At 42.9% G+C, this 25,773-nt stretch overlaps 1 protein-coding gene across 1 annotated transcript in view; it reads left to right on the top strand.

Moving 5' to 3' along the window:
- Positions 1 to 13,254, top strand: part of Wasf1 (WASP family member 1) — a 51,713-nt gene extending 38,459 nt beyond the window's left edge. The window contains exons 3-9 of the mRNA XM_028769066.1: positions 1,422 to 1,556; positions 5,452 to 5,605; positions 6,699 to 6,816; positions 7,986 to 8,158; positions 9,376 to 9,555; positions 10,687 to 11,315; positions 12,323 to 13,254. Coding sequence (XP_028624899.1) covers positions 1,422 to 1,556; positions 5,452 to 5,605; positions 6,699 to 6,816; positions 7,986 to 8,158; positions 9,376 to 9,555; positions 10,687 to 11,315; positions 12,323 to 12,480 — 1,547 coding nt within the window. The 3' untranslated portion in view covers positions 12,481 to 13,254. The remainder of the gene's footprint in view (positions 1 to 1,421; positions 1,557 to 5,451; positions 5,606 to 6,698; positions 6,817 to 7,985; positions 8,159 to 9,375; positions 9,556 to 10,686; positions 11,316 to 12,322) is intronic.
- Positions 13,255 to 25,773: the final 12,519 nt, after the last annotated feature.

Here is a 25,773-nt window from a genome sequence, read left to right as displayed (position 1 = left end):
CTCTCCAGAAAAATACAAATGTCTCTGTCATCATTACATTTTCTGTTGCTGTGATAAAATGCCTTGGTCATAAGCAACTTTGGAGAAGAAAGGGTTTATTTCCAACTTAAACTCTGATATCACACTCGATCCATCGCACAGGGAATTTGGGGTAGGCAGTCAGTGACTCGGGCCATGGAAGAATTGCTCCCCATTGCTTCCTGAATCTGCTTTCTTATAGCACCCAAGACAATCCAGCCCAGGGGTGGCCCCACCCACAGTATGGACCTTCCATTATCAGTCATCAATAAAGAAAATGCCCCCCACCAGACAAGCCAATCTGGTAGGGGGCATTTTCTTAATTGAGGCACCCTCTTCCCAAATGTCAAGGTTAAGATAAAACTAGCCGGAGCAGCATCCAAAACCCTGCTTATGATTTCAGGCCCGTGCAAAGTAACAAAGATGTTTTAACCTGATCTCTCTTAGAGGAGAAGGAGTATGTTTCATCTCAGTATCCCTAACATTTATACCCAGACCATTTCTTAAATCAGTGGATAGCTTTGTAACTGCATGGTCTCCCGTCTGGGAGGCCTTTTTTATCTGCCAGCAAAACTGTATCTGGAAACACCCTGAGCGTGTCCCACACCCACCATCTTTTCTGGGCTCAGACTAAGACGGCCTGTTGCTGAGGCTTATTTCACACCAGGTTGCTACCAGGCAGTTTGTTGTTTATGTCTTCTTTTCTTAAGACTGCTTTTTGAGATAGATACTTTTATTCTTATGTAACAGTTGAGGGGATTGGTCCCAGTGTCTCGTTGTGAATGAAATAAAGATTTGAACTTATTCTTCTTTCTAAATTGCTTCTCATAGTTATTTAAACATATCCTCATTTAAGATTTGTGAACTTTAGAAGATTTCTGGTTGGTTTTGGCTTATACTTTTTGGAAATAAGGATGTACATGACTAGAAAGAAGTGGAAGAATTTTAGCTTTTGGGTGATTTTAAAAGAATTACAGTAAGAGGAGATAATGCGTCTGTACTGAGTGTTGGTTCTGTGTCTTCTGAGACAGTAGCCCGCCTTGATTCTGCTGTGTCTTTGAAACTCAGCTTATCCATAGTCTGTGGAAATGCTGATTATGGGGTAAGAGCATGTGTTATTTGTATGTATTTTAACATCCAAATCTTCTCTACTCTCATCTGGAAGGTAAATATAAAGCATATAAAGTCTTCCCATTTCAGACCCAAGTCACCAAGCAGATGCAGTAAGGCATGACCTGCAGTCAGTTTTCCTCGGCACACCCCTGCGGTGCTGAGAACACTAGGATAGGGTTTAAAGGTTAAGTTAGTTCCAAATGCAACAGACAGCCCCTTTAACTGCTAAACTGCTGGTTGTGAATGGTGATGACAGTTACATTCATGGTGTGTTTCGTTTTTTTGCTTAGGTAAGTATGCCGAAGACATATTTGGAGAATTATTCAATGAAGCACATAGTTTTTCCTTCAGAGTTAACTCACTGCAAGAACGTGTGGACCGGTTGTCTGTTAGTGTCACACAGCTTGATCCTAAAGAGGAAGAGCGTAAGTTCCTCTTTCTGTATTTTCCTTTACATTGCATTAAGACAGAGGAGAGTGAGTGTGTTTCCCAACAGTATTAAGTGTGAATATACAGACACCCCCCCTGACCTTCTATGTCTGTGAAGAAGTAAGTCTGTGTGTTATCTGTGAGAGCCGTCAGCCTGGCTTTCCGTTTCTCCATAAAGACATCCTTCTTGTATATACTGTCCATCTTTTAATTTTTTGACATAAAGACATTTTAATTAGACTCTTTAGTTCTTTCTCCCTTAGTCTTCTTGCACTTTTTGTCTGAGAAACTAAAGTTATGTGAAAAGTATCTTAAGGTTTGGATATAATTTCTTTTACTGAGCCTTTGTGTAGTATTGCTAAACTGTTACCTTGATAGTTAACCAACTTCTACTACCTGTTTTAAATGAACATTTCCCCCCCCCCAAAAAAAAATTGTTCTATGCTAAGAGTAAGGCAGAAACCCCAGGGTTTTGTTTTATTTTCGTTTTTGCTTGTTTGTCTTGCTGTTTGGTAATGGTAGAAATTTTAGCAGTGGAAGCAGACTTCATGCTTCCATAGATGCTTGCATGTTAATATTTGTTTGTTTAAAAAATGCCTGGAGACATTGATAAGTCACAAATGCCTTTCCTTTTCTTAATCTGTAAAGAGAAATGAAACTAAGAATATAATGTTCACTTCTATGCTATAGAAGGTTCCCCACCTTCCTAATACTGTGTCCCTTTAGTACAGTTCCTTATGCTATGGTGACCCAAATCATAAAATTATTCTTACTGCTACTTCATAATGGTAATTTTTCTACTGTTATGAATTATAACATTCATTTGGAGACAGAAATTTGCCAAAGGGATTGCAGCCACGGGTTGAGAACCACTGCTATAGGGACTTGTTTCATGTGAATTTTTCATAATATATTTATCAGTTTTTTTCTGAATAACATCTTTAGTACAGATTCAAGTTACAGATCTAAATTTAAACAATGAAAACATTAAAGAATATTTTAATAGCAGAGAGTGGAATGTTAGAATAAGTATTTTGATGTTTAAACAAAATCCTTTGCCATAATGTAAAGTGTTTGTTACTCTTTAACGTATGGCATCCATTAAAATTGAGAGACAGCTCAGTGAGATCGTTTTAGCATATTTAGCCAAGTACAGTTGATTTTAGAACATTTTTAGCACACCATAAAGCGGTTCTACTCTATATTTCTTCTCTCACCCCACCTGTGTCTTACCAGTGACCTTCCCCATCAGTGACGTCCTCGTTCTGGGCATGTCCTGTGGGTGAATGACATAGTTAGTGGTCTCTTGTGACCAGGGCGTCTTTCACTTTATTCATAAGATCCTGATGGCTAATGACATTGCTATTAGAGCCCTAAGTGTGTTCTCTTGGAGAAACATCCAGTCCGTTCTCTGCCCCTAGCTTTTCCTTCTAAGCCCGGTGCGTTTGCCCATTTTAGGATGGGGTTCTCTTTTTATTGTGTAATTGTAAGATTTTTCTTGTATTCTAGGCCCGAACCCTCTGTCACACGTCTGTTTTGCCTCTGTAGGTTTTTTCTTAGAGGTTTTCTTTGAAGTATGTTTACATACATTAACCACATTCCTTAAACTTCTTGAAATATATCTTTAATTGTTACTGCTGAGAAATACATTATAATCATAAATACTTTCAAATGTAATTTATGTCAACATTTTCTTTTTAATATCTAGTTACAATTGTATGCCAGTAATAATACTTGTATAATTTAGTTTTATATATATATATGTGTATATATGTATATACACACACATATATATATATGAAATGAACATTTAATTTCAAAGTGCTATTACTTTTAAAATACTACATTTATTGATTTTCTTCATTGGCAGTTCCGTATGTATGTATGTATGTATGTATGTATGTATGTATGTATGTATGTATATTGCATTCTGCTTACTCTCATACTGTTAAGTGCTAATAAATGTCTTAACAGCATCAGTAAACCTCAAAGTAAAAATATAGATGCCAGTAAATGATTAAAGGTATGAGTATTTTAGAATTATATGTAACTTGCTTTATTTTTTCTATTATTTCTTTAAAATATGTGAAACATGGAGAAAAATTCTAAATCTAAAAGCTGAATACTTGTTTTGGAGTTGTTTTGTGGAGATTTGTGATTCATTTTGGGTTTTGAAATTTAAAGGGAATTCAAAGAAAGGAACATGAACATATAATTAAACTACAGAGTATAATAAAGGTATTTTGTATTATCTTTAAGTGGTAGCAACCATGAAACTGCCAATGTAATTTAGAAAATGTGTAAAAATGTTATAAGAATGTACACAATTATATTTAATTCAATTTTGCTTGCCAGCACATTGAGCTAGCTAGCGTACGTGCTGTGCATATGATCCTATTGAGGTGAGGTGAGATGTTGTCGAGTGGAAGGGACTTTTGTCACGGTGTCTGCGTTATCACTAAGATGACATAGTGAGGAGCTGAAGCTAGAAAAATTTTACTCTCTCGAATGCATTTTATATCCTTTACCAAAACGGCTTTGGGCATTTGGCGCCAGGCACTGTTTTGGTTCATAGCTGATGATTAGAGAGGGCGGTTGGCAGTGACTGATGCATGTTCATTTCCCCAGACACAGGCCACTTGTGGTAGCCTCAAGAACAGATCTGAGTTTTCTGGTCTGGTGGGCTCTTAGCCTCTATTGTTGAACCCGTTGTGCATTTTGTAGCTTTTCTGTATTTGAAGGTGCAATGACAGTTTCTCTTTCACTGAAATGTTGAGAAGTTAAATGTCATGAAAATTAATGAAAGCACCCATCACATGCAGTATTTACCCATTATTTTATCTCCCAAGCTACTCTCTGCTGATAGTGGGGGAAGCTCTAAACTGTATTCTGATGTCCGTGTGTATGTCACAGTTAGGTGTGTGGACCTGCTGGAATACAGCTCTGCTGTGACCACGATTGTGGAGCAGTGCCATTGCTACCCTTGTGACATACAGATTCACATGTCCATGAATTGTCCTTAAGGAATGTTAGGGTATTGTAGGGAAAATGATTGAAAACTGTGACTGATTATTGACATTGCTATTGGTGGTATTGTATACTTACAATACAGATATATATTTAGTATGCAAGGAAGTTTCTTCTTCTGATTTTGGTTTTATTTTGAGACTATAAATTAATCTTGGAACTTGTAGCAAATTTGCCCTCCCGTCCCAAGTGCTGGGAGCCATCATACTGGCTTTACACAGTTTTTTTAATGTGAAAAAAATCACTCTTAATGTCAAGACTACGCTGCTTTGATGAATTTTGATGTAAACCTTATTTGAATATGCTGGTGAGCACATGAGTAAATGAAGCTAGTTTTAAATCCTTACAGAGGTGATGGAATCTACCAGTTACTGCAGACACTAATGTACAAGATAGTCTCAGTCTTCAAAATGTATGGTTAGGTTGAAATTGGTATAGTACAAACAGAAGAGTAACGTCAAAACTAACACAGATCACCCGAATGTAATATTTATAGTATCCGTAGCAAGGAGCCGACACACTAGTAATTAGTCCCCTCAGGCACTCGTGACTGTAAGCTAACAAGGAATAAAGGTAGATGGGGAAGACGGCAGAAGGTGGGGTGGACAAGAATAGCCAATAAAGAACAGGAAATATTGGTGGGAGGTGTGTCCTGATGCTTTGGAGCTTGTGAGAACCAAGGCTGTGTTAAAGCTCATGGCGAAGGTCTGGCAGAACGATAGGGGTAAATACAGTCATACAGTATTCACAACGACTCCTGACTTAAGGCACACAACCTTTGTGGCATAGTAGCTCTGAAACAAATAAGCGGTGTTAATATGTCACCCTGCTCAGTTGTCTTAGGAGTGTCTGGTTCTGTTTTAGTGTCTTTGCAGGATATAACCATGAGAAAGGCTTTCCGGAGCTCTACAGTTCAAGATCAGCAGCTTTTCCACCGCAAGACTTTGCCTATCCCATTGCAGGAGACATATGACGTGTGTGAGCAGCCGCCGCCTCTCAATATCCTCACTCCGTACAGGTCAGCAGACGAGTGGAAATCCAGACTTAAAGGCTTCCTTCATGCCGTTTGAATTGCTTTTGAGTCTAGCCAACAGAGAGTGGCCTTCCTACCTACTACTTTGACAAAACCTTTATTCACAGATGAGCTTTGTAGGCTCTGACATACAAAAGCCAGGGCCTGTTCGAGTGGTGATTATGAACAGCCACTAGCAAAGCTATTACTGTGGAACTGTGTGGAGGAAGTTGCTATTGTCTTCCTAATTTAAATTTTAACCATAAGAAAGTGAAGCTTGAAATTCCCCGGGACTGGCAGACATCACCATTGCAATCTGTCTGTTCTCAGTGTGTCCATCTGCCCTTTCTGCATAATGAATATGTAACTTTTAATACTTTCCACCACTTATTCTAGTGAAATCTGGAATTAGTGTTTCTTGGGAACTCTTTCACAGGGTTTGTTAAATAGGTAGTTTAAGATGTACAGCACATATTCTGAAAAAAAATTGATATTGAAATTGTTATTTGAAGCCGTAGTTCAGCATGCATGTAAGTAAGTGCTAACATTGAGCTGGAAGTTAGGAAACCCCTTTGGATTTGGTAAGATAGTGAGTTCATAGAAAACCAGTGGAAACGGGGAAGGTTCTCTCTTCTAAGCGATGCTCCTGCTTCCAGACTTTGAATTTGGCAGAAGTATTTCTAATTGAATTTTCCAAAGGACTTGGAAGTTTAGTATTCAGCTGAAGTGGGCCTTAAAGTTGAGCAACAGTGCTTTAAGCTATTGGTCAGCTCTGAAAGGCATCTGCTTTTCCAGCTTTCATAGTTTCCTTTCTGATTTGTATTTTAAAAATTGTGTTACTATAATACTCTACTTTTGCAATATTTATTTATTTTGAGACACAATCTCCTTATGTCATCTGGGGTGGCCACAAACTTATGACCTTTTAGTCCCTTGCCTTGAGTGCCAAGATCACCGATGTGCACCATGCCTGGCAAGGCACTACTGTGCACACGCTGTGCTCATGTGCTGTCACAGGAGGGAAGCACACTTCAGTGGTAAGTGTTGCTCTGTTGCTCTGTCTCACCTAATACACTGTTTTGGGTGTGCTGTTTTCCAGGGACGATGGTAAGGAAGGGCTGAAGTTTTATACCAATCCTTCATATTTCTTTGATCTGTGGAAAGAAAAGATGTTGCAAGATACAGAGGATAAGAGGAAGGAAAAGAGAAAGCAGAAGGTATTACAAGAGATTCACACACTTGAAGTTATTCTTTATGTATTCATGTATTGTTGCACCTAGGAAACATTGTTAATCTACACTTCTGGGAAACGTTGTTAATCTACACTTTTGCAGCCTTGTTTTGTTGGCTCCGTGCTTTAAAGTCCTTATAACTACACAGATCACAAGAAAGTGTCGTGTAGATGTGAGTGAAGTTGGTGAATCAAGCCATGTGCTTGTGCGACAGCGCGTGGCCTAGCTGTCTTCAGCAGGTTATTGTATTCTCTCCAAATTCCTGATGCCAGTCTGCGGCACTTTACTTTTCCACTTGGATAAGATTTTCCGGAATCTGCCTTACTTCATATTTAAAATCTGATGACTTTACAAGCACATAGAAGGAAGAAACAAGCTTTGTTTTGGCACAGCGGAGGCACGCTCTGTCTTCACCATGCCTCTGTCTAGCTCCGCTTTCTTCAGTCCCCTTAATGCCCTGTTGTTGCATGCTAATGTACTGGACAGTCGCCTTGTGTTCTAGCTCAGGTTTGCAGGGTGACAGGCCGAAGTGCTCCTGAACACAGGTTTCGGTTGCTACTCAGAGGGTTTTAAAATTGTGCTTGAAGAGAGCTCCTTATATGGACATGCCTGTCAACTTCCTAGCATGCCCCATCTTATACCTGACAGGCTTTGTTCACGTATGTTACGTGCTTTGTCCCTTCGGACATTTGACACTTGTTGTACCTTCTCCAGGCCTTTCTATACTGTCTCCCCTGATTTTAATCTCTGGCCATTTCCCATACAGATAATTTAGTGTCTTAGTTATTTGATTGGGCGTTGACAGTTCCATTCATGGTAAAACATTGATACTTATTACAAGTAGCTATGAGAGTAAGCAATAGTGACATTTTTCCATTCAAAGGACTTTCTGCCTTAAATCTAGGTGCACACTATTTTTATCTAATCTCTCAGTTTGAAATTGAGTTACTAAACCATGGTGAGAAACTGGGATTACAGTGACCTCTGATCCATTTTAACTCCGAATGTACAGTAAAATGGTCCTGTGTTTTGCTATATTATGATGACATTGTCATTTTCAGTATTGATCTTAGAGTTTTATTTTGATTGTTATAACCTCCTTTTAAGGATTTGGCATTTCACCACTTGGTTTTGTTTTATTACATCTGTTATAGCAGAAAAATCTAGACCGTCCTCATGAACCAGAGAAAGTGCCAAGAGCACCTCATGACAGGCGGCGGGAATGGCAGAAGCTGGCCCAAGGTCCAGAGCTGGCCGAAGACGACGCTGATCTCCTGCACAAGCATATCGAAGTTGCGAATGGCCCCGCCTCTCATTTCGAGACGAGGTTGGTATTTATTATTTATTTATTTATTTATTTATTTATTTATTTATTTATAATGATTGGATTTACCTGTAATACTGTTCTATACTTCCAAGTCTTGGCTTTTGAACTGTTGAATTGGAAGGCTCTCTAACAACAGAAATTATTTCAACCCTGACCACTGAACCTGCTAAATTCTAACTTCTTTGGGCAGGTCATTTTCGTGTTTGGACTTTGTGTTGTCTTTTGTAGAAAAAGATGTTTAAAGTGTATACTTTTCTGCTTTGTCTTAGCCTTTATCTGAAGGTGTAAGTATCCCTAGTATTTCAGGTAGAGTGTTTTAGAATGCCATACTAGAGCGTGTCTGGAATATTTTTAAGGTATTGATTTTTATTGCATATGCAGCAGGAGTTAAGAAGAGGTTTGACTGTTCTTTCTCTGTCCCCTGACTTCCTTTCTTTTCCACATTCCTAAATTCAGATATGTCAGGGATTTCAAACAGAATTACTTTCTTTTACAGACATGTGAGCTAGATCTTCTTCCTTTCTCAGTGGCCAGGAGCCCTATCTAAGTAACATCCTACCATAACAGACATACTTCAAGCTTCTGTGGAAAAATCTATGTATATGTTATCATACTGATTTTATTGGGAAATAGTTCAATGTTTTCTTTTGAAAACACATAGAAAGTATTAGATGCATAGCTAAAATATTGGAGCCTATTTTAAGAGAGTACATACCTAAGAGGTGCTATTTAGCTACTTACAGAAACTGAAAGAATGGAAATTTTAAAACCTACTGTAGTAAGCATTTCTGCTACAGTTAGACAGAGGTGAGGTTGGCCTGTTTACCGTGTAAGCTGAGTAGCTTATGACATGCTCTGTGCACATCTGTTTAACCTGCTCCCCGAGAGTGCTGCAGTCAGTAAACACAGATCCTCACGTGCTCACATAAGATCTTGTTTTATCTAAACCTCGTGTTGCTGTGTTACTCGGCTGTATTCGGAGTTCTCTTGCCTCTCTCTGACTCTAGAAGCAGGGAGAGTTTGCTCTTATTACAAGACTTTTGGAAGCCATTAGTTTAAGAAAACAAAATGTCCATGTGGTCATAAGTTCCCTTTTTATACTTTACTCATCAGTCATTGGTTAAACAAGTCACAGAGAAATACACTACTGCATTCAAGAGACTGACTCTTGACGTAGTGATTCCAACAGATACACTGATACCGTGTATTTCTTTAAGGCCACAGACATACGTGGATCATATGGACGGATCGTACTCACTCTCCGCCTTGCCATTCAGTCAGATGAGTGAACTTCTAACCAGAGCTGAGGAAAGGGTCTTAGTCAGACCCCACGAACCACCTCCACCTCCACCAATGCATGGAGCAGGAGATGCCAAACCCACACCCACCTGTATCAGGTACATGGGGACAGTCTCATAATGCTTTATCTTGGGGGTCAGTGACCTTTTTCTTTGAAGGATCAGTAATAAACATTTTAGGCTTTCTGGATAAATACTTTGTGTCACAAGGGCTCTAGTCTGCCATCTCTATGTAGAAGCAGCCGGAGATTTAAATAGACATAAATGTCTATTTAAAGTAAAACTTGGGTTACAAAACCAGGAGCCAGTCACTTTTAGCCATGAAATGTATTTTCTTTCCTCTGATTAGAGCTGGCATATTCTCCTGGGCACATTTAGCTAATTGCTTTAAGAATTAGTGTTTTCATGTATGGAATTACAGCTTTGCTAACTAGCATTACCATATATAGTTATTAAGAAAAAATGAATTTTTACAATCTAGCAAAATATTAAAATATGGAAGTCAAAGATGTTAGTCTGATATTAAGAAAAATACATTAGCAACTTCAAGACAATAGAAAGTTGCTTGTAGCAGTATTTCAGTAAGGCCATTTTAAAATTTTATGTGATCCAGCTTAGAAATTTTTAACATAAGCATATTAAAGAAATTTTCTAGTAGAGAAATACAGACTGGCTTTACCATTTGTAGTTTAAAGTAGGATAAACCACCTCAAGGCTTACTTGGTATAGTGGCCTTAGGAAGAAAGCAGCGCAAATGTCCTTTTGTGGTTTCTAATGAGCTGGCACTGGCTTCACTGAAGTGACATACGTGAGCCTTACCAGCTTCAGTATGAAAACACCGTCATCATATCAGCCCAGTAGTGCTGTGTGACTGCACACACTGCAGTGCGGTCAGGGGGGGCGGGGTGTCACTGCAGCCTCCCCCGTCACAGTGGAGAGCTGAGCACTGTTTCCTGAAGTAAACACACTCCTGAGGAGACGTGAGAGTTGGATGCAAAGTTGAGACTGTTCAGAAAGTTAGATCATTATAAACGAAAGCATCACCCACTAATTTGCTTGTACACTTTAGCTCTTATTCTTTGGAATACTGTTAAATAGTTGACAGCTTCTGTAGGAACACGTTAGTGGGTTTATTTTGTTGTAGCTAGTGGTAGTCATTTACAGTTTCTACAGTCGTGTTCATTTTTAGCTTTCTGATTAATAACGTCTAGGATGTCTTTATCGTTTCAGTTCTGCTACAGGTTTGATAGAGAATCGCCCCCAGTCCCCAGCTGCAGGCAGAACACCTGTGTTTGTGAGCCCCACTCCCCCACCTCCTCCACCACCTCTTCCATCTGCCTTGTCAACTTCTTCTCTGAGAGCTTCAATGACCTCGACTCCTCCCCCACCAGTCCCTCCCCCGCCCCCTCCTCCAGCCACTGGTCTGCAGGCCCCAGCAGTGCCCCCTCCTCCAGCTCCTCTTCAGATTGCCCCTGGTGTCCTTCACCCAGCTCCTCCTCCAATTGCTCCTCCTCTAGTACAGCCCTCTCCCCCAGTAGCTCGAGCTGCCCCAGTATGTGAGACTGTACCAGTTCATCCACTCCCACAAGGTGAAGTGCAAGGGCTGCCTCCACCCCCACCTCCGCCTCCTCTACCTCCACCTGGCATTCGGCCATCGTCGCCAGTCACAGTTGCAGCTCTCGCTCACCCTCCCTCCGGGCTCCATCCAGCTCCATCCACTGCCCCAGGTCCCCATGCTCCCTTGATGCCTCCGTCTCCTCCATCACAAGTTCTACCTGCCTCAGAGCCAAAGCGTCATCCGTCCACCCTGCCTGTAATCAGTGACGCAAGGAGTGTGCTGCTGGAAGCCATCCGGAAAGGTAATCTCAGCCCCAGGAAGAGGGAGCGCCGTGCTGGAAACCTCCCAAATACTTAGGACAGTAGGACAGTGCTGTGTTCCACACCTACAAGGAAACAGGGCTATGGAGAACTTAGATTTTAAATGACTTTCTGGGAAAACAACAACACATTTAACCAGGAGGGCTTCTTAAAATGAATGAGAAGTTGACAGGCCTGGGTTGGGGGTGTGGCTCAGTGGTTAGAGTGCTTGCTCAGCATGTGCAGAGCCCTGGGCTGGATCCCAAGTGCTACAGAAGACTGAACACTGTAGTCCCAGCCCTGGGGAAGTAGAGGCAGTAGGGGCATCAGGCGCTCTAGGTGATTCTTGGCTCCACTCAGTCCCATGCCAGCCTAAGCTACGTGAGTCTGTCTGGAAAAGAAATGTAGAGCATTGGGATTCTATGATACAGAAAATTTAATAAAAATTCTCTCTAATACCTATATTAACCTCCTTAAAATGGTATTCCCAGCGTAGAAGCTATTTATTTGGGGTATTACTGACATTCGTTTTGCCAGATGCCTCTAGAGGATTAAGGTTCTTTCTAGAAACAAGGCCATGTTTATTTGTTTCTTAGTTCACCATTTCCTAAGCGGGACTCATGAGTGTAGAGAATTAGTAGTGCCTTTCCTTCAGGTTCAGGGAGACAGTAAGACCACAGATTACATGTTCATCAGTGTTTCTTTGCCCACAGAGGAGATAGATGGGTATCATCTGGTTAACTTCTTACGGGGAGGTGGAGCGGAGCATGGTGGATAAACACAGACATCCATAGGACTATCTCAGCGGGGCGGGGTCAGTATCCAATCTACAGATGATCACGTAACAGAAGACGTAATAACTCATACGATTCCTTCACATCCGTTTGTAGTGGAGTTTGCCTTTTCTTTTCCTCTTCGTGGTACTCGGATGCTTTTGGTTTTAATCCAAAAGGATTGTGTCTGGTTTGGGGTCTGATTTAAAGCGGTTGGTCTGGCTTTGCTCTATCAGGTATTCAGCTTCGCAAAGTGGAAGAGCAGCGTGAACAGGAAGCGAAGCATGAGCGGATTGAAAACGACGTCGCCACCATCCTGTCTCGCCGCATTGCCGTGGAGTACAGTGACTCGGAAGATGACTCGGAGTTCGATGAAGTAGACTGGCTGGAGTAGGAAAGCCGCATGGCTCTGTACTGCAAGGCTGACTCGGAGTTCGATGAAGTCGACTGGCTGGAGTAGGAAAGCCACATCGCGCTGAATTGCAAGGCTGAATGCACATGTCCCTCGTGGCGCTGGTTCTCTGAAAATGTTCGGTCATTCTAGTGTTTGCTTCCTATTCCCCATAACGAATAACCCTTTCCTCCATAATTTTTGATTTCTATGAAAAGTATTAGCATATATTTCAAACTAAATATTTTACAGTGGCTTATCTTAATTCCCCCCCCGGAAAAATATAATTTGGTCCAATAAACTACTAAGTATTAAGCATGGACAGCCGTTATTAGAGTAGCACATTCAGTTTTTGATATACCTTAATTGTGCACTTTGTGATTTTTTTTTTTTTTTAAATTTGAAGAACGCAACTGAGAATGGAATCTTGAAGGCAGCTCTGTCCGTGAATGAGCCTTATTCCGTTTCTTGATGTTTTAAAAAGTGAAGAAACACTGCCTCCTCGGTTATACGAATACACTCAGAAAGAACATGTAGCTTGTAGTGTTGAATTCTCTTAAAGGAATGGTTAGCTTTTGTTACCGTTTTATTGTTTTTAAATACTTGCCTTATTTGAACGTTTAGCAGATCCCCTTGCCCAATAAATTGTGTGGTACAGGTTTGCTTGCTTATAGAAGTTTAAATTTTTCCATGTGAAATACTCAGAATAAGCATATGTGTAACTTACATAATGTGAGAACTACAATCTGATGTAATAAACGGTTCATTTTAAAGGCTCTTGGGTGTCGCTCTTTGGATGACTCTGTTGGAAGGGAAGCGAGAGAGAGATTTCAGGGAGCGTCTTCAGCTGTATCAGTTCCTTAGTTTTAAAATACAAACGGTCTCTCATGTAGGGGAACTTTTCTGCCGTGCTTTTCTGCAGCTACACAATTCTGTGTCTCCATCCCTTACCGTCTTCACATCCCAGCTTGCCCTTTCCCTCCACCGGCCGTGTTGTCAGTGGGACACCACCCTGCGGCCTTGTGTGATGCCGAGTGGTTGGTGTTGCATTGGTGCAGGGTGACAGGGAGGCACCGCTGATGTCAGGTTACTTGTGTTGAACATGCTGAGGGGACAGCCTTGACTTGCTTGCCTGCAGTGCAGTCCAGCGCTTGGAAGGCTGACAAGGATGAGAGTTGGAGGTTGCTCTGGGGTGCGTGGTTAAGGTCTGCTTTCAGTAGAACAAAACAACAACTAAACTAAATGAAGTTAGGCGGACTGGCTGGCTGGCTAGCTAGTGGCTGCCTGGCTGGTTGCTTCGCTGTCTGACTGGCTGGCTGGTGGCTGGCTAGCTGGCTGGTTGGTTGCTTGGCTGATGGATTGGCTGGCTGGTGGGCTGTCTGTCTGTCTGATTGGCCAGCTGGCTGGCTGGTTGGTTGCCTGGCTGTCTGATTGGCTGGCTTGCTGGCTGGTTGGTTGCCTAGCTGTCTGATTGGCCGGCTGGCTGGCTGGTTGGTTGGTTTTGCTTTGTTTTTTTTGAGTGGCCTTACTCTCAGCCCCGTCCTTACCCACGTCTTGCAGTTCAGTTGCCAGTTCTCACTATCAGGATTTGTGCTGTGTTCCCACAGCCATGTAGCTGGGAGCTTCTGATACTCGCTTTGACCTGATGCGTGTGGCTGAAGTGAAGTTGTACCAGTTTACACGGGGGTCTTCTCCTGGATGTCCCTCCTCTCTCCGTTTCCGGTCTCCAGGCCGGCCTACAGATCAGAACCCTCCTAGAGAACAGCACCAAGAAGAGACCCTGTTAAAGCAACCAAGCCCAGGTTCACCTGCTTCCTGGCATACAGTAAACAGACAAGCAAACCTGACCCCGGACACATGAGCTCATGAACAAAAAAAATGAGTGCTTATTGTCTTGCATCTAAGCTTCAGGTGAGTTATTTCATGAAGCATTGTTGGGGAAATGGGTGGTTGATTCATAAGGTCACTGCTAACGATAACATGGGAGGAATTTAAGCAAATAACCTATGAGCTCTGTAAAGTAGAAATAATGAAACAAGCCCAACTATAGCAATTCAACTTGTGTATAAACAATTCCTAATGGCTTAACAAGTGATTTGATTCACGTTTAGGGAGCTTGGTTTAGAACAGTGTTTTCCATCCTTGATAATGCTGTGACCCTTTCATACAGGTCCTCATGTTCCTGGTGGCCCCCAACCATAAGATGATTTTTGTTGATACTTCATAACTGTAATTTTGTAACTTAGGAATCATAACGTAAATGTCTGATACACAACCCTGTGAAAGGGTCATTTGACCCACAGGTTAAGAACCACAGGTTTAGAACAAGAGTTTAAGTAACCATTCAAGATTCTTCTCCAGCCTTAGGAAAATAGAGTATCAAATTTAACTCAAAATATGACAGTTTAAAGTCTGTTTTCTTCAGTGTACTTATACCTGCATTTTTAAAGACGTCTTTGTATGGGTTTGTACATGTGATGCGTGTATGGGGTGGGGCACACATGCCATGGTTACATGTGGAGGCCAGAAGGCAGCTTCTGGTGTCCGTCCTCATCTTCCACCGTGGTTAGCAGGTGTGTTCTTACTGCTTGCCACTGCATGCTCCGGGCTCACTGGCTTGTAAGCTTCCAGAGTTTCTCCTCTCTCCACCTCCCAGCTGAATGTCGGAGTGCTAAGATCACAGATGTGTACCACTGCACTAAGGTTTATACCGGTTCTTGGTCCCCAAACTCAGGTCCTTAGACATATGTGGCAGGCATGTTGTCCACTGAGACATCGCTCCAGCCCCTAGTATGTGTTTTTTTTTTTTTTTTTAATAAAGATTAACTATAACCAAGTAACCAAAACCTAGTGGTGTGGGGTTTAAGCAGTTAAGAGAAATACAAAAGAAAACTGGTAAAGATTTTCTAGTAATAAGGTAGATGTGTTTATCAGTAAATCCCAGAGGTGTTTATTATCATAGTTTATAGAGTCTTTTGGTTTTGTTTTTGAGAATATTTCTGGAAGATAAAAACATGACTGAAGTAGCCAGATTTCCAGTGTAGAGTCAAAATAACCTTCTATTGTAGGATATTTGGCTTACTTTGCTGAGAGAGGGTTTGGTTTTGTTTTGTTTTTTGTTTTTAACAAATTATCTGGGATCAGCTTTATTTCCATAAGAATGAAAGCTACTGTGTAGGGCCTACCTTCTTATGGCTGAACTTCCTCCATGTCCAACAGGGCCATCCACAGCAGAAGAGTCAGAGTGACTGTGGGCCAGCAAACAGGCTTTAGTTAGTTACTCAGCCAGTTTCTGTGTTTATTCTACCTGCTTCAAGCCTTCATCACCACTTCATCTGTGGCCTCTTCCTCTTTCCATCAGTGCTGCATCAGAAGGTGGTAAGAAGTACTTCCTTGCAGCAGAGATGTTGGGATGACGTGCCACCTTTGCCTCTAGAGGGAGAGGTTGTTCCTTCATATCTACCCCTAAGTGTGGGGTATCCGCTAGCTTCAGGCCTGTAAGGCAGGCTAAGCTCTCAGCGTGGTTCCCCATAGCGTACAGTACTGTGAACAGATGAGATGAATCCAAAAGACAATGCTGCTTGTGTGGGCTGTGCGTGTAAGCCATGGTGTGCCTCTGTGAGCTGACCTGAGAAAGCCCTACCCTCTCTTGCACATCTAGCATACATCATAGGCCCATGAAGTCTCTCTGGTGCCACAACTAGAACTAGGTTCCTCTTTCCGTTTCCTGATTCTTTCATTGCAGGCTTTCCTCACCAGATACCCATCCTACAGTGCATCACACTTGTGACCTCTTTGAGCTTGCCAAGTAGGTTCCTCACAGGACAGCCAGGCATTAATAAGCAACTCCCAAATGATTATAATAAACAATTTCAGAAATGTCTCCCCCCCCCCCCCCCGTTTTTGTTCTGTCATCTGGGACTCTTAAAATACTCCTTCCTGTTAAAATGTCTCTCCGTGTTTAATCTCAGTAACAGTTGATGGGAAACGAGTCTTGGTGACGTCATCACTGGGTACGTGTGCATGTGCTTGCATTGGAGGGGTACGTGTGCCGGCGCCTGTGCGTGCCCGTGTGTGTTCCAGTAAATGGAAAGTACGGGAGTGGCTTCTGACCAAAAGCTGGCAATCATCGATATTTCTGAAGTCGTTTTTTTAAGGGTAGAAAGCAAACTTGGTTGTGTTTTAATGGGAGTTCTCATGAGTTACTTTCAAAGTAGAACTTTTAACTTTACCCTCAGTAAACATGACACTGTTGATTATATTTTTTATTTCCAGTCCACTACATTTTACTTAAGATTTTTTTTTTTATTTATGTGGGTGCCCTACCTACAGTTCCGTATGCACACCACTTGCATGCATGGTGTCCACAAAGGCCAGAAGAGGTCGTTGGATCCCATGGAACTGGTTACAGACAGTTGTGAGCTGCTATATGTGTGCTGGGAACTGAACTTGGATCTTCTGCAAGAAGCTTCCTGTGCTGTCTGTAACTAAAACTACTGAGCCATGTATCCATCTCACTACATTTCAAACTCCACTACATTTTCCTCTTATTATCAGTTATTTAAAAAAACAATAAACCAATGACAAACAAAATGAAAAAGTTCTCCCTAAAGTGAAGTATAAAATAAATTATTTCAAGCTTCTAGATAGTTAGAGAAATTCCTTTCTGAGCCCACTATCTATTAAATTCACTAAGTAAGAACTCGTTGAAAGAAACTCGTTGTGTAAATCAGGATTTAAAGATAGCATTTTCTGTGTAATGAAATGTCAAATTAGGGAATGTCTTAGTTGGATATGAATAATTGTAGTTAATTAAAGGCAACTTACTGAAGCCAAGCAGAGTGTATAGGCCCTTGTGATACACAGAATGCACCCCCATTCACTCATTGCTGTGTGAAGAATACATTTATTTATGTTCTCCATGACTGGACTGTAGAAAGCGCTAGTAATCTATGTTGCTTTTCAAGCCTGACAGGCAGGCTCTGAGTGAAGAATGAATACCAGCCTTGAATGAGCATTTGAGACACTTTTTTTTTTTAAGGCTCGTTATCAATACCTTTTTCTCATTATTGTAAGGCCAGCTGTTCTGGCTTTTTTTTCCTGTAAGGGGAAAAACCACACATAAACAGCTGAGCATGTATTAAGGTCTTCCCCCTCTGTCCCCTAGAATATGCCTTCTCTGCTGTAAACTGGAATGATTTTGAATATTTTATTGTATGAACATGGAATATCCTTGTGGGATACTGTGTGTGTTATACTCAAAGAGTTTTTGATAATTTTCTTGTTTATCTATCCTGCCCCTAAGCTAACTTTTTAAATACTACTTCTTTGATATGGAACACAGATATCTTCATGGCTAATAAAATTCCCCATCTACCTCTCTGACCTAAAACAATAAAAAAGACAAAAGAGTTATTTAATCTCACTATGTTTTTATGTTAACATCTTCCAGTATTCCTTAGTGTATATTTTATTTGTAATCATGAAGGCCATGAAATATATTTCTAACTTTAATGAAAATATATAGGAAATACTTGGACCGTTTTAAAAGGGCACATCTATTAGAGATGGTTTGTCTTTATTTTTATACTTATTTTTATTCTATTTATTGAATACCACTTTTTTGTAGCGCCTTCAAGATTGAAACAGCGCTGAGTACTGGGGCCCTGACAGTGAATAGACAGAGCTCTCCTTTCTGAGTATACAGATAAATTAACAAAGCATAATGAACAATATGTTAGGGAAGTTTACGGTACAGAGACTGTCTTAATTTCTTTTCGGTTGCAGTGACAAAATACCATGATCAAGACAATTTATAGACAAAGGAGTTTATTGGGGGCTCCGGTCTCGGGGTGAGACCATGCCCATCATAGTGAGCATGAAAGGAGTAAAGTGGATGTGGCACTGGAGCCGGAGCTTACATCCTGATAAACACGCACGAGAGAGACAGGCAGGCAGGCAGGCAGGCAGGCAGGCAGGCAATGCTGTCGGCTTTTGAAACCTCAAAGCCCATCCCCAGAGACACACCACCTCCAACAAAGCCACACCCAATCTTCCCAAACAGTTCCACCAAGGAAAGTCGAGTATCCAAATTTATGAGTCCAAGGGCTCATATGAACATTCTCATTCAAACACCATATTCCGCTCCCTGGCCCCTTACAGGCTCGTGACCATATGATGCAAAACGCACTCAGTCCAGCTTCAAAGTTCCCAGTCTTTCACTGTCTCAATGTGCAGGCGAGCGTGGGTCCTGTTGGGCGGAGTTGTGGATCCCAAGGCTCAGGGAGGCAGAAGCACAGGAATTTGACTGAGTTTCCACTTGGAGCTGGGCGGACACTGGGCTGTGAGAAGCTGCCGGAGCCCCAGGCGTGGAGAGATCTCAGTCTGGAGTCCCGTAGGGGCAGGGCTCCTGAGTGGGGGTCTCCAGGCCAACATGGCTGATTGGGAGACCGGTGGTCTCTGTCCTTAGGCTCCCAGATGCCGCTGGGAGCCGCAGAAGAAGATGTGAGGCATAAGGCTGGACCGCAGTGAGAGGAACGAGGGGGAGAGAAGCCCCGACAGAGCCCCGCGGGTAGAGACTCTTGGTTACCCGGACTCGCTTGGCTGGATTGGTTGGCTTGCTTGAGTAGGTGGCCTCCGCGGCAGGAACGTAGAGAAGTCTTCATCGGGAGATGAGGCAACAGCAGCTGTTAGCAATCTGTTAAACTCCACCTCCAGAGTCACCTGGCAACAGCCAGGTATGCTCCGCCCCACCGTTACCTGGCAACAGGCAGGTAACCCTGCCCACTATAAAAGGGGCTGCTTGGCCCCTCCTCTCTCTCTTGCTCCTCAACCCTGAGCACCTGCAGGTTGTCCTCTCCCCTCTCCCCTTCTCTTCCCCCTCTCTCCACGTGGTCATGGCCGGCCTCTACTCTTCTCTACTTCTCTCTCTCTCTCCTCTTGCTCTCCCACTCTCTTAATAAACCTCCCCTCGTGGAACCATCTTGGCCTGCTGTGATCTGTCCCAAGCTGTGCCGTGGAAATCCTTTCAGCAGCAGCTCATTAGTTAAAGGCCTTCTCCACAGTTCTTCATTGCCGGACCCCAATGACACGAGGAAGACCATGGTTTTAAAGATTTATTGTCATAGTGGAAAGTGAATGAATCTGGCTCTACTCCCCCGATTCTCAGGGCAGACCTGAGTTAAATCAGGAGGGAGGAGAGTCTGGAAGGAATATTTAATTGGCTACACCCTCTGGCCTTTAGGTATCTCATTAATATGGAAATCTCTTGAGGCTCTGAGGCCTGTGGTCATGCCCTCTACCTGTGGAGGGGTTGGTAGGGCATTGCCCTACATGACTGAAAGGCGCTGATCAATCGAGGTCTGGCCGCATGTCAGGAGCCTAGGGTCTGGGAGAGAGGCCGAACACTTAGCGCTGTTCCATTAGGGTTCAGGGTTCGAGGCCTGTGCTCGACCAGGAACCAAGCTATCCTTCATGGTCCCACACAATATAGTTTAAAAAATCCAAAAATCTCTTCTGAGTCTTGAGGCAGTCTCTTAATTGTAACCCCCTGTACAATCAAAAGGCAGATCACATGTTTCCAACATACAATGGCACAGAATATACATTACCATTCCAAAAGGAAAGGAATGGAACATACGAAGGAAATACTGGGCCAAAGCAAGACCAAAGCGCAGCTGGGCAGCCTCCAGCTGCTGTCACTCCGTCTGATGTCAGAGGATATGGTTGGTTCCACTCTTCCAGGTTTGCTGACTGCTCCACACTTTTCTCTCGGGCCGCATCCTCTCCAGGGATGCAGTTAGGACTGTAGCTCCTCTTGGCAGGCATCCCACCTCTGGCATCACCAACATCTCCAGTGCAACCGAGGCTTCTCTCAAAGCTTGAGCAGGGCTTCTCAGTGACTCCCCTGCTACATACCTGGCGTCAGAGGTTTTCCTTAATGGAAGAGGATTTCACAACCCCCTTTGTCCTGTACCTTCATGAGTCTGAAGTCAGAACCACGTGGCAGATGGTGCCAAGTTCGGCTGCTGGCTTGGGGTAGAACTGGCCCCCTTCCTCGCATTGCATTTGCATAAACTTTGATTTGCGGTTGCTTTCCTTTGGTGCATAAAGCTTTCCTTTATGCACATTGGAAGCATGGCTGGATGGGAGTTTGCACTGAAGGCACTACTTCCTGTATCCCATGTCACCTTTCCTCTTACAGAACAAGCCTTAGCGTAGCATCAAGGCTCCCAGTGTTCTTTTTCTCCTCAAGCCGTGCTTCTTTGTGCCCTGCTTGGTCTTTTCTGCCTACCTGAGGATCATCGCTGATAACCAAATGACAGGATCAATATCAAGCTATCTTGAAATCTTTTCTGCCAACTAAACTTTTAAAACTTTTGAGTTGAGCCTCAACCAGATTCTTAGGACAAAGGCAAAAAGCAGCCACATTCTTTGCCCAGATATGGCAAGAATGATCTCTGGCCCAGTTGCTGTTGGTGCTCCTGCCGGACAGCTTGAGCTGGGCCTCCATCATCCAGGTTGACCTCAGCACTGCTGTCTTCCAAGCTCCTAGAATGGCCCTTTAAGCCCCTGCTTTCACCGTTCAACTGCTTTCCTAGAACAAAGCCTCCCAAGTTCTTTCAAAAGACCACACATCAGGCCACTGGCAGCAATAGCCCGCTCCCGGTACCAGCTTCTGTCTGTTTCCTTTTTATCTCGGTAACTAAACGTCATGATGCAGGCAACTGGCTTAGTTAGGCTTTCAGTGCTGCAGTGAATAAACTGGACTGGGTTATTAACCGAGTCAAAGATGTCTGCTAGGGTACAGGCTATAACAGACTACTGAGGGAGAGGCAGGCTTGGAGAGGTGTGTGGTGGGTGGAGTTTCAGGTAGCTCAGGGTGTGGCTGGAGGGAGGAGGATTCACTAAGGGTGGAAGTGAACGAGTAAGAGCTTTGTAGAAATTATCAGTAAGCAGTTACTGAGTTGGTGCCCGTGAGCTTACAATGTCTCACGCATGCGGTCTGTATAGCAGTTGGTTTGCCTGTTTTCCAGCAGCCTGACCTACTTTCATGATTCAGTTTCTACACTGAAACTCACACACACAGCTGGTTTGATCTCCTTTCCTCATTAAGTACATTCACAGGCGCTTTGGGATTGTCAGCTCATGCAAGTGAAACAACCTTCCATCGTAAGACGTCACCGCACTTCTCCGCATTTGGCATCACCCCAAGTCCGCTCACCTATATTCGTGATGCATTTTCTGTCTCTCCTGCAGAATTTCCCTCATTTCCAGATTAACCACGATAGCTGCCCCTTCCATGGACGTCTTTCCAGTCTAGAAGTCCCCCTCTAAGCATCCTGTCAGAGATAATCCTGCTGGGATGATGATGTAACTCAGAAGAAAGGAGCAAAGGGAAGCCCTCTGGGATTTGACTTTTGACCTCTTTCATGTCTGAGTTATCTTGTCCACCCAATTGACTCTGTCAGCAGGAATCTATTTTCCCTTGAAGACACACTCCTTAGCTCAGATAATAACCATGTGTGGTCCTATTAATTTTCCCTCTTAGACCATGTTGAGATGAGACCAAAGTTTTATTATTGGATTGATTGATTTTTTTCCACAGTTCTTTGGCAATAAACGTTCTACCCTAGCAAGGCTTTTCGGAAACATCAGGTATAGTCGCAGCAGCCGAACATGTAAGCTGCTTAGCAGTACTTAAAAAACAGCTCAGAGCGAAGGGAAATGAGGAAAATTCTGCAGGAGAGACAGAAAAAGAGGGTCTGCATCACGAATGTAGGTGAGCTCAGTAGCAAGCCTTCCTTCTGATGCCCAAGGCTGGACTCCCCCTTCTGATACCCCAGGCTGTCTCTCCCTTCTGATGTCCAAGGCTGGACCCTCCCTTCTGATGTCCAAGGCTGGACTCTCCCTTCTGATGTTCAAGGCTGGACCCTCCCTTCTGATGTCCAAGGCTGGACTCTCCCTTCTGATGTCCAAGGCTGGACCCTCCCTTCTGATGTTCAAGGCTGGACTCTCCCTTCTGATGCCCAAGGCTGGACTCTTCCCTTCTGATATCCAAGGCTGGACTCTTCCCTTCTGATGCCCAAGGCTGGACCCTCCCTTCTGATGTCCAAGGCTGTCTCTCCCTTAACTGTTTGGTGCTTGACTTTATTGTGAGAAACACTTGTAGGAAAGTACATACATTTCAGCTCCATAATCTGTCAGTCACCCCACCCCCACCTCACCCCCACCGTTAGGCCACAGAAGAATATTACCATTACTCCAAAGGCCATTCAGGATGCCTCCTAACCACAACCTTTTCCCAAACTCAAGATTATCAGATTACAGTTAGCTGTAAAAGATGAAAGCAGCGGCCTCTAGAAAGCGACCTAGGACAGCCGGTCTGACCTTGGCCTAGGGAGCTTGTAAACAGCACGCACAGTGACAAGGTAAACTTCATTGACATTAGAAACCTTTCTAGTAGGAAAATTTAATCATGAAAATGCTGTTGTCTAAATTCTGAGGCACACATAAATAAGTGAACTCTTCCTTTATTTGCCCCTTTTTTCCCACACAGTCATGCTGTGTGTGACATCTTAAAACAGATGTAACTGTGTTCTTGTGTCTGTATAGTAGTTCCTGATATAAATGTCGCAGTTGATCCATGCTACTGCTGATTACCTCATGCTGGGAACTGCAGATCCGAGGAAGGACGTCACAGGACACTTACCCTCTAGTCCTTCCCAGAACAGCTGGTGGGTCTGACTTCTCCCGCAGTCCTGGGTCTGTCCCTTCACACCCTTGCTCGGCCTTGGGGATTATATAGTTTCATTTTAGACACTTGTGTGGCTGTGACTGTGCTTGTAATTCTCATTACCTTTCCTTTCTCTGATTTCCCATAAGATTCCATGTGATTCTATGTGGCTGTTCGCCATACCGTCTTCCTTTTGTGGTATATCTCATTCTTAATGGTGCCTGTTGGGAGAAAGTTACTCGTTTGAGAGAAGTTTATTTTATCACTCTGTGTATTTGTCCTGTGCTCACTTCAGAGTCCATTTTTGTGTTTCACATGGAGGTTATGATCTATGTGGGATTGCTGTATAGACGGTTGTGCTGAAAGTGTAGGTACACGAGTACCTATGTACGTATAGCCCACATGCTCAGAGCTGTATCAGTTTTCATTACAGACTTAATGATCAGTAACCAGAATGCAACCCCAATTCCCTTGTTTTTCTGTGAGGTGGTGCTTACTAATCTTGGTGCTTTGCTTTCCTATATAAATTTAGTTGAGTGGGTGGATAACAGACAAGACATTCAGAAGCAGTATAGCCAGACCATTGTGCAGCCTTTGTTTCTGCCTTCTGTGCTTCTGGTGCCTTCTGTGTGTTGGCCTCTGGTATAGCAGAAGTGGCTCTATCACCCATCTCTAGGATCTGGGCATGATGGCACATGCGCACCCGTAACCCTCAGCCTACAGAGTCTGAAACAGGAGGACTGCCCGGAGTTTGTGTCAAGCTGGTCCACAAGCAAGTACCAAGGCTATGTAGCAGGACCATGCCTTAAAACACACATAGTCTGAAGAGGTCTGTGCCTCTAATAAACAGCTCCTCAGTCACCTGGGTGCATTCACCGCTCTCCTTTTGATCTGTATCCTCTGTGTCTGTTTTCCTAGGGAGGACTTCCCGTGCATTGTTGAGGAAGGGCCCACACGTGTGTGTCCATGCTTTGGCCTTATCACTGGTGGGAAAGCAGCCGTATTTCCCTCCCAGGGTATAGCCTGCAGGGCTTTCATGACTGCCCTTGACCACAGAGGGCCCATTCCTTCAGTCTCTGTTTGCTGTGTTTTTATCCTGATACGGCGTTCAATTTTGTCAGTTTTTCTCCATCAAGCCAGTGACATAGTTTTCGCTTTATTTTAGTAACATCAGATGTGCCTGTCTAGAAGTAGGTGCTTGATTCGCATCCCTTTATGAGCTGTTGGAGTTGATTTGTTAGCATTTTATTAAGAGATTATTGTACTGCTGATCGAGAAAAATAATAGTTCCCCTTTCAAAATATCTCATTTTCAATTTTTTGTTGTTGTTGTTTTACACTGTCCTCTTAAACACGTTCTGGCTTCTGTTTTCTCAAGGTGTGTGAGATTGCCACTGTATCCTTTTTTATGTGTTTGTACTTACTTGGGTTAATAGATTGCCCCGTCTCCCATGGGATTTTACTTGTAAACAAAGTAACTAAAAGATTTGATTTAGTTAATAGACAGTAGGTTGTTTATTTAGATTTCTTTTTTTATTTGGTTTATGTTTTTATTTTTATTGATTTATTTATTTATTTATATTTCAAATGTTACCCCCTTCCCGGACTCCCCTCTGCAAACAGCCTTTCCTATCCTCCCTCCCCTGTTTGTTTATATTTCAGTTGTGTCCCTTTGACCTAAACTGTTGACTCTGTTGACATAAGTCAATCCTAGTACGTACTCACTGTCCTTGAATGCAGACTCTGATTAATACTATACTTGCACCTCAGTTATGGTCCTCAGCATCCAAGGGCAACTTGAATCTATGCTGTGCTGTCTTTAATCAGTTTGGAACATTCTCTGTCAGGTTTTCTTTCTTTCCCTCCAGAACTGCAGGCATTGGAAGTTCTCCATGTTGGAAGTTCTCACTGTCTCTTCTCTTGCCCATCTTTCTGTAGCTTCCGTACTCTGGCCTGTTCTGTCTTAAGATCTTTTTCTGCCTGCTTCAGAATTCAACGACTCTTTGAGCCTGCAACTATGCTTATTGTTTGTAGAATATATAATTTTTTAAAAGGTCTCAGTTTCTTGTCAACATTTTTAATGTTCCTTTTTATTTTGTTGAATGTTGTAAACCTAGCTACGTTACAGCGTGTGCTTTATTATGTCCCTGTCTGGGGCCCGTACTCCGTAAGGTTGAATTGCTGTCTTTCCAAGGCCTGTCTTTTGGTTCAGTGGCATTTCCATGGTTCAGGCCTTTAGAGTCCTGTCCTAAAATAAGGAAGTTGACTTGGCTTTTCCTCCGCCTAGCCCCTGGCCTCCTAGCACCACGAGGCTCACAGAAGTACCTGCTTTGTTTCTCAAGACTTTCCTCCAGAGTGACTCTTCTTCTGGGCGAGTTTAAACATTAGTTACCAACCCTCCACCCCAAAATCTCGGCCTGATAATTCATCATTATCCTACCTCCCAGGTGACTTCAAGCGTAGGCTTCTAATTTCGTGTCCACCTTTTCTAGTTGTTCATAGCAAGAGCTTAGCAGTCCCTACCCCTCCATTGTCAGAAGACATGGGTCTGCTCAGTTAATC

Source organism: Grammomys surdaster, unplaced genomic scaffold (assembly GCF_004785775.1).
Source record: "Grammomys surdaster isolate TR1022 unplaced genomic scaffold, NIH_TR_1.0 190, whole genome shotgun sequence".
NCBI classification, from domain to species: domain Eukaryota; kingdom Metazoa; phylum Chordata; class Mammalia; order Rodentia; family Muridae; genus Grammomys; species Grammomys surdaster.
The sequence above is the reverse complement of the archived record's forward strand: the minus strand, read 5'-3'. Positions and strand labels throughout refer to the sequence as shown.